The 8,708-nt window shown below is 48.4% G+C and overlaps 1 protein-coding gene across 4 annotated transcripts in view; it reads right to left on the bottom strand.

The window, feature by feature from the left end:
* LOC134346901 (polyamine-transporting ATPase 13A3-like) overlaps positions 1-8,708 on the bottom strand; it is a 224,126-nt gene that overhangs the window by 12,648 nt on the left and 202,770 nt on the right. For 2 of the 4 annotated variants that reach the window (XM_063048732.1, XM_063048733.1), the window contains exons 23-25: positions 3,979-4,021; positions 1,789-1,898; positions 573-669 (exon numbers count right to left, since the gene is read on the bottom strand). In XM_063048732.1, coding sequence (XP_062904802.1) covers positions 573-669; positions 1,789-1,898; positions 3,979-4,021 — 250 coding nt within the window. The remainder of the gene's footprint in view (positions 1-572; positions 670-1,788; positions 1,899-3,978; positions 4,022-8,708) is intronic. The other 2 variants (XM_063048734.1, XM_063048735.1) reach the window with 2 other exon arrangements.

Here is an 8,708-nt window from a genome sequence, read left to right as displayed (position 1 = left end):
GTCACACTGTGGGAGGGCTGGTACTGGGAGAGGGTCACACTGTGGGAGGGGTGGTACTGGGAGAGGGTCACACTGTGGGAGGGGTGGTACCGAGGGAGGGTTGCACTGTGGGAGGGGTGGAACTGAGGGAGGGTCACACTGTGGGAGGGGTGGTACTGAGGGAGGGTCACACTGTGGGAGGGGTGGTGCTGAGGGAGGGTCACACTGTGGGAGGGGTGGTACCAAGGGAGGGTTGCACTGAGGGAGGGGTGGTACCGAGGGAGGGTCACACTGTGGGAGGCAATGGGATCTACCTGTACCTTCCTGCAGTCCTGCCCTCACCTGACTGGGGGAGACACCCTTAGACTGAGCAGAGAGCTGGGGCTCCCCCGTCTCCCTCCGCCTGGTCACTTGGGCTGTTGGGAGCCACAGGCTAACTGAGAGGGTGTGGCCACCCCATGGTGACTGCAACTCCCGGACACTCACACCTCAACCTCGAACAAGGGGAGAGCAGATGGTCAGCGCAGGCAGTTCTTCCCCACTACACACACTCACCCAGGCACCATCTGGATGCGCGGACCCCGGTTACTCACATAGTACAGGATAAGCACACTGACGTACTGGATCATACTGTACAGGGCCATGTACTTGAAGGCACAGAAAGAGGTCACGAGAGCTGCACGGCCTTCCCTGTAATAAGAGCAATCACTGGCTGGTGGCTCACTCACACACCCCTCATCACACATCCCTGGGGTCAGGCACAGAGTGACCCTCCCTCCACACCGTCCCATCACACACCCCCGGGGTCAGAAACTCCCTCCACACTGTCCCATCACACACTCCCGGGGTCAGACACAGAGTGAAACTCCCTCCACACCGTCCCATCACACATTCCTGGGGTCAGACACAGAGTGAAACTCCCTCCACACCGTCCCATCACACACTCCCCGGGTCAGACACAGAGTGACCCTCCCTCCACACCGTCCCATCACACACTCCCGGGGTCAGAAACTCCCTCCACACCGTCCCATCACACACTCCTGGGGTCAGACACAGAGTGACCCTCCCTCCACACTGTCCCATCACACACTCCCGGGGTCAGACACCGAGTGACCCTCCCTCCACACTGTCCCATCACACCCGGGGTCAGACACAGAGTGACCCTCCCTCCACACTGCCCCATCACACACTCCCAGGGTCAGACAGAGTGAAACTCCCTCCACACCGTCCCATCACACACTCCCGGGGTCAGACACAGAGTGACCCTCCCTCCACACTGTCCCATCACACACTCCCGGGGTCAGACACAGAGTGAAGCTCCCTCCACACCGTCCCATCACACACTCCCGGGGTCAGACACAGAGTGAATCTCCCACCACACTGTCCCATCACACACTCCCAGGGTCAGACAGAGTGAAACTCCCTCCACACCGTCCCATCACACACTCCCAGGGTCAGACAGAGTGAAACTCCCTTACTGCCCCTGGGTAACTGTGGCCTGTCAGTGAGGACCATCCTCTGTCATCCCCCTCCTGGACTGCAAAAACAGGAATCCAACCCCAAGTCCGGGGTGTCTGGTCCTTCCTTTGTATCCAAAGGGGAATCGAGTCCTGCCCCACCCTGATCACTCCCAGCACCTCAGAGGCTGCCGGTGTTAAAGAACAAGAATCCAACCCCAAGTCCGGAGTATTTGGTCCCTCCTTGGTGGGATATCTGATGGATTGAGTATCCAGGGGAATCGAGCCCTACCCCACCCAGATCCCTCGCAACACCTCAGAGGCTGCGGGTGTTGAAGTTTCCTCCACTTACTTTATCAGGATGGGCACACATTCTATCGTGGGCAGCTTGGAGGTGAACGGAGAGGCCACAGATGCTTCCAGCTGGGACAGCGATATTCCCACGTGGGCTGTCTTCAGTGCCTGTGGAGAACAAAAAGGTTCAACATAGAGAGAAAGATCTGGACTCCGACAAGTCCCCATCCCCAAATTCCACATGGCTGGTGATGCTGTGTCCCATGGACTTGCATCGAAGTTCAAAGTAAATTTATTATCAAAGTACCTATAAGTCACCACATACAACCCTGAGATTCATTATCTTGTGGGCATTTACAGCAATGAAAGCAGTACAATAGAATTTTCGATAAACTTCACATAAAGACTGATAAATAACCAACGCACTTAAACAAAAATAACCGGGTACAGAGGAACACACACAAAATGCAGGAGGAACATGGGCTGTTCATTCCCCTCTGTAGATGCTGAGTTCCTCAGGCATTTTGTGTGTGTTGCTCTGGATGTCCAGCATCTGCAGAATCCCTTGTGTTACTGAGAACACGAGTTGTAAAGAGTCCTCGAAAGTGACCCTGTCGGTCAGAGAATCCTACAGTGGTGGTGAGTGAAGTTATCCATTCCACCTCAGGAGCCTGATGTTTGTGGGGTAGGATATCGGGAGCAGCTTTTGACCCCATACCTAAGAAAGGATATGCTGGCATTGGGAGAGGGTCCAGAGGAGGTTTTTGAGAATGATCCCAGGAATGAAAGGGTTAACATAAGAAGTGGTTATATGGCTCTGGCCCTATACTCACTGGAGTTTAGAAGCATAGGAATATTGTAAGGCCTCAACAGAATGGACATGGAGAGGATGTTTACTATTGTGGGGGAAGAGTCTAGTTCAGAGGACACAGCCTCAGAATAGAGGGCATCACTGTAGAACAGAGATGAGGAGGAATTCCTTTACCCAGAGGCTGGTGAATCTGTGGAATTCACAGTGGAGGCCTGGAACAGACTCAATGGGCCAAATAGCCTAATTGTGCTCTATATCTTGTGGTCTAATAGACTTAAAAATAGTGCCCTCTTTTTGTACTACTGATATATTCTGAATATATATTTCTTATTGTAATCTATAGTATATTTTATGTTTTACACTGTCCTGTTGTTGTAAACAACAAATTTCACAACAATAATAAACCGGATTCTGATTCTCCTATAGATCTACTACCTCAACGTACAGAACAGCACAGGCCCTTTGGCCGAAAATGGTATGCTAACCCTTTTAACCTACTCCAAGATCAATCAATCTAACCCTTCCCTCTCACACAGCCCTTCATTTTTCTTTCATCCATGTGCCACTCTAAGGGTTTCTTAAATGGCCCTAAAGTACCTCCTCTGGATCCTTTCCCAATGCCAACCCCAGGCAGGGTGCTCCAGGCACCCACCATTCCTGTGTCAAAAAATATCCCCCCATACTTTCCTCCAATCACCATCAAATTATGTCCTCTTGTCCTACCCATTGTCACCCTGGGAAAAGTCTCGGCTGATCACTCTTATACCTTGTACACTTCTACAAAGTCATCTCCCATCTTCTTTCATTCCAGAGAGAAAAGTCCTCACTTGCTCCTTCTCTAATTCAGGCAGTATCCTGGCAAATCCCCTCGGCATCCACATCCTTCCCATAACAAGGCAACCGGAACTGAACACCATACTCCACGTTTGATCGAACCAGAGTTTTACAAAGCTGCAACATTACTTCACAGCTCTTGAACTTAATCCACTGACTAAAGATGGCCAACATAACTTCTTAACCAAACTATCAACTTGTGCAGCAACTTTGAGAGACCTGTGGACCTGAACCTCAGGATCTCTCTGTTCTTCCATGTGGTTAATAATCTCGCTTTTACGTTTAACCTTCCAAAGTGAATCACCTCACACTTTTCCGATTGAAATCCATACGGAATAGATGGCAGCCTCCTTGTGACAATAGTAAGCCAATATCAGATTAAAATATTTAAATGATTGTGACGTAACATCCCCAGGGTGGGGCGGGATTTGAACTCTTGACTCCAGTGGTTCAGCCTACCTGAAGCCTCTTGGGGAGTTTGTTAGGCCCGAATTCATCCCCCTTTCAAGGCCAAAGCCATCGGTAGTGTGGGAGAGGCTGATGCTTTCACTGTCAAAGTGCTGGGGTCGGGGAGGAGGGAGAGCGAGAGGGAAATAAACTCACCCCACAGTCATTGGCCCCGTCTCCACACATTCCCACGACGTAGCTGTGCTGACAGGAAGCAGAGCAAAGGATTAGCAGTCAGTGACGAAGCGCACCATTACCTGGAATGTCAAGTCCAGAGGTCGAGGCCCGAAGGTCAAAGGCTATGGGTTGGGCCAGAGGTCAGAGACCTGATTTCTGCGAGTCCAGGCCAGGGAAGGAAGGTTAGAGGTCTTGCATCAGTGAGTCTGAGAGTTTGGGGCCACGGACTGGAGACCCAGAGGCAGCCTGGCCTGGGGTTGGTGGCCCATCTGTTAGTGTGGGTGGGTGGGAAAGGGGCAAGGGGCTTGCTCTGCTGTTACTGTCTGTGGACCTGCTATGTTGGTGCCAGAATATGTAGCGACACTCACAGGCTGCCCTGACTCATCGTAAGTTGTGTTGGTTGTTAATGCAAACCATGTAATTCACCCCATATATTTCCATGGACACGTGACAGACAAACCTTCTCCATGGATTGTCACCTTGTCGTGGTGGAGAGGCTTGTGTAGTCCTGTGATCCCGAGAGCAATGCCGTCTGGAGCTATGCTCCTGGTAGGGTCACCCATGGTGGTAAGGTCGAGGGTGAGGTCCCTGACAAAGAACAATCCAACCAAGATCTCAACGGTGGAACAGGTGGGCGAAGTTACTTCGAACTCAACGGCTGTGAAGGCGGATGAAGGCTGCAACAAATCCATCAGCTCCAATCGTTGTGGTTTCCATGCCATCGGAATCAGTTGGTTGATTTGTGAAGTATCGTGTGCTTCTTGGAGTGCAACATCGAGTACACATTAAACAAATACACGCAGAGGCGTCTTTGTTCTGTGGGCCACTTCTTCAGAATGAAGACCATCATCCTCGACCTCGAGGGATAGCCACAACGACGATGACGACGATAGAAAAATCTTAGTTCACTCTCCCCAAGTCTTGATATCCAGTACATCATTGGCCATAAATTCCTTCAACTCCAATGGGATATTACCACCAAGCACACCTTTCATGCCCCCCTCCGATTTCCATAGGGATTGCTCTCCAAGTGACTCCCGTGACTTCTGACATCCCTACGAGCTGGGAAAGTGCGCGACCTGCCACTTTTTCTCCCCCCTCACCACCATTCAGGGCCCAATTCAGTTTGGCAAAACAATTATCAATTAGCATTAAAATGAACTTTGATCTTATAAAAACTATTGAATTTACATATTTCTTGTGAAATCAGCTTATTTGACACAGTGTCTGTAACGTGTATCTGACACACTGTGTCTGTGACGTGTATCTGACAGACTGTGCCTGTGACGTGTATCTGACACACTGTCTGTGACGTGTATCTGACAGACTGTGTCTGTGATATTTATCTGACACACTGTGTCTGTGACGTGTATCTGACAGACTGTGCCTGTGACGTGTATCTGACACACTGTCTGTGACGTGTATCTGACAGACTGTGTCTGTGATATTTATCTGACACACTGTGTCTGTGACATGTATCTGACACTCTGTGACAATTATCTGACACACTGTGTAACGTGTATCTGACACACTGTTTGTGACGTGTATCTGACACTGTGTCTGTGATGTGTATCTGACACTCTCTGTATGTGACGTATAGCTGACTCTCTGTGTCTGTGACGTTTACCTGACTCTCTGTGTCTGTGACGTGTATCTGACACTCTGTGTCTGTGACGTGTATCTGACTCTCTGTGTCTGTGACGTGTATCTGACACCCTGTGTCTGTGACGTGTATCTGACACCCTGCGTCTGTGACGTGTATCTGACACACTGTGTCTGTGATGTGTATCTGACATTGTGTCTGTGACATTTATCTGATTCTCTGTGACATTTATCTGACACTGTGTTTGTGACGTGTATCTGACACTGTGTCTGTGATGTTTATCTGACTCTGTGTCTGTGACGTTTCTCTGACTGTGTCTGTGACGTGTATCTGACAGTGTCTGTGACGTTTCTCTGACACTCTGTGTCTGTGACGTTTCTCTGACACTGTCTGTGACGTTTCTCTGACTGTGTCTGTGACGTGTATCTGACACTGTCTGTGATGTTTATCTGACACCCTGTGTCTGTGACGTGTATCTGACACTGTCTGTTACGTTTATCTGACACTCTTTGTATGTGACGTGTATCTGACACTCTGTGTCTGTGACGTTTATCTGACACGCTCTGTCTGTGATGTTTATCTGACACACTGTGTCTGTGACGTGTATCTGACACTCTGTATGTGACGTGTATCTGACACTGTCTGTGACGTCTCTCTGACACTCTCTGTCTGTGACGTGTATCTGTGATGTGTATCTGACAGTCTGTGACGTGTATCTGACACTCCCTGTGACGTGTATCTGACAATGTCTGTGACGTGTATCTGACTGTGTCTATGATATTTATTTGTTTATCTGACACTAATGTGTATCTGACAGTGTGTCTGTAACGTGTAACTGATACACTGTGTGACGTGTATCTGACACTGTGTCTGTGACGTTTATCTGACACTGTCTGTGACGTATCTGACACCGTGTCTGTGATGTTTATCTGACACTGTGACGTGTATCTGACACTCTCTGAATGTGACGTGTATCTGACCCTCTGTCTGTGACATCTGACACTCTCTGACATTTATCTGACACTCTCTGTTTGTGATGTTTATCTGACACTGTGTCTGTGATGTTTATCTGACTGTGTCTGTGACATTTTTCTGACACTCTGTGTCGTTTCTCTGTGTCTGTGACGTGTATCTGACACTGTATGTTAAGTTTCTCTGACACTGTGTCTGTGACGTGTATCTGACACTGTGACGTGTATCTGACAGTGTCTGTGACGTTTATCTGACACCGTGTCTGTGACATGTATCTGACACTCTGTGACATTTGTCTGACACAGTGTAACGTGTATCTGACACACTGTCTGTGACGTTTATCTGACTGTGTCTGTGAGTTTCTCTGACACTGTGTCAGTGACGTGTATCTGACACAGTGTCTGTGATGTTTCTCTGACACTCTGTGTCTGTGACGTTTCTCTGTGTCTGTGACGTTTATCTGACACTGTCTGTGACGTGTATCTGACACTGTGCCTGTGACGTTTATCTGACACCCTGTCTGTGAAGTGTATCTGACACTCTCTGTGTGACGTATATCTGACACTCTGTGTCTGTGATGTGTATCTGACACTCTCTGTGATATTTATCTGACTGTTTATCTGACAGTGTCTGTGATGTGTATCTGATAGACTGTGTCTGTGACATGTATCTGACGCTCTGTCTGTGATGTGTATCTTGTGTCTGTGATGTGTATCTGACACTCTCTGTATGTGACGTATATCTGACGCTCTGTGTCTGTGACGTGTATCTGACAGACTGTGTCTGTGACGTGTATCTGACACTGTGATATTTATCTGACTGTCTGTAACATGTATCTGATACACTGTGTCTGTGACGTGTATCTGTGTGTCTGTGACGTTTATCTGACTGTGTCTGTGACGTTTATCTGACTGTCTGTGACGTGTATCTGACACTCTGTATGTGATGTGTATCTGACTGTCTGTGACGTCTCTCTGACACTCTCTGTGACGTGTATCTGTGTGTCTGTGATGAGTATCTGACACTCCCTGTGACGTGTATCTGACTGTGTCTATGATATTTATCTGTGTTTATCTGACACTAACGTGTATCTGACAGTGTCTGTAACGTGTAGCTGATACACTGTGTGACGTGTATCTGACACTGTGACGTTTATCTGACACTGTGTCTGTGACGTTTATCTGACACTGTGACGTGTATCAGACACTGTGTCTGTGACGTGTATCTGACACTCTCTGTATGTGACGTGTATCTGACCCTCTGTGACATCTGACACTCTCTGACATTTATCTGACACTCTCTGTTTGTGATGTTTATCTGACACTGTGTCTGTGATGTTTATCTGACTGTGTCTGTGACATTTCTCTGACACTGTCGTTTCTCTGACACTGTGTCTGTGACGTGTATCTGACACTGTGTCTGTGACGATTATCTGACACCGTGTCTGTGACATGTATCTGACACTCTGTGACATTTATCTGACACACTGTGTAACGTGTATCTGACACACTGTGTCTGTGAGTTTCTCTGACACTGTGTCTGTGACGTGTATCTGACACAGTGTCTGTGACGTTTCTCTGACTGTGTCTGTGACGTTTATCTGACACTGTCTGTGACGTGTATCTGACACTGTCTGTGACGTTTATCTGACACCCTGTGTCTGTGAAGTGTATGACACTCTGTGTGATGTATATCTGACGCTCTGTGTCTGTGACGTGTATCTGACACTCTCTGTGATATTTATCTGACTGTGTTTATCTGACAGTGTCTGTGACGTGTATCTGATAGACTGTGTCTGTGACGTTTATCTGATGCTGTGTCTGTGACGTGTATCTGACACTGTCTGTGATGTGTATCTGACACTCTCTGTATGTGACGGATATCTGACGCTCTGTGTCTGTGACGTGTATGTGACAGACTGTGTCTGTGACGTGTATCTGACACTCTCTGTGACGTTTATCTGACTGTGTCTGTGACATGTATCTGACTGTCTGTGACGTTTATCTGACACTGTTTGTGACGTGTATCTGACACTCTCTGTATGTGACGTGTCTGACACTCTGTGACATGTATCTGACACTCTCTGTATGTGACGTGTCTGACACTGTCTGTGACGCGTATCTGACACTCTGTC

This window comes from Mobula hypostoma, chromosome 5 (assembly GCF_963921235.1).
Source record: "Mobula hypostoma chromosome 5, sMobHyp1.1, whole genome shotgun sequence".
Lineage (NCBI taxonomy): Eukaryota > Metazoa > Chordata > Chondrichthyes > Myliobatiformes > Myliobatidae > Mobula > Mobula hypostoma.
This window is presented reverse-complemented; position numbering and strand designations above follow the sequence as displayed.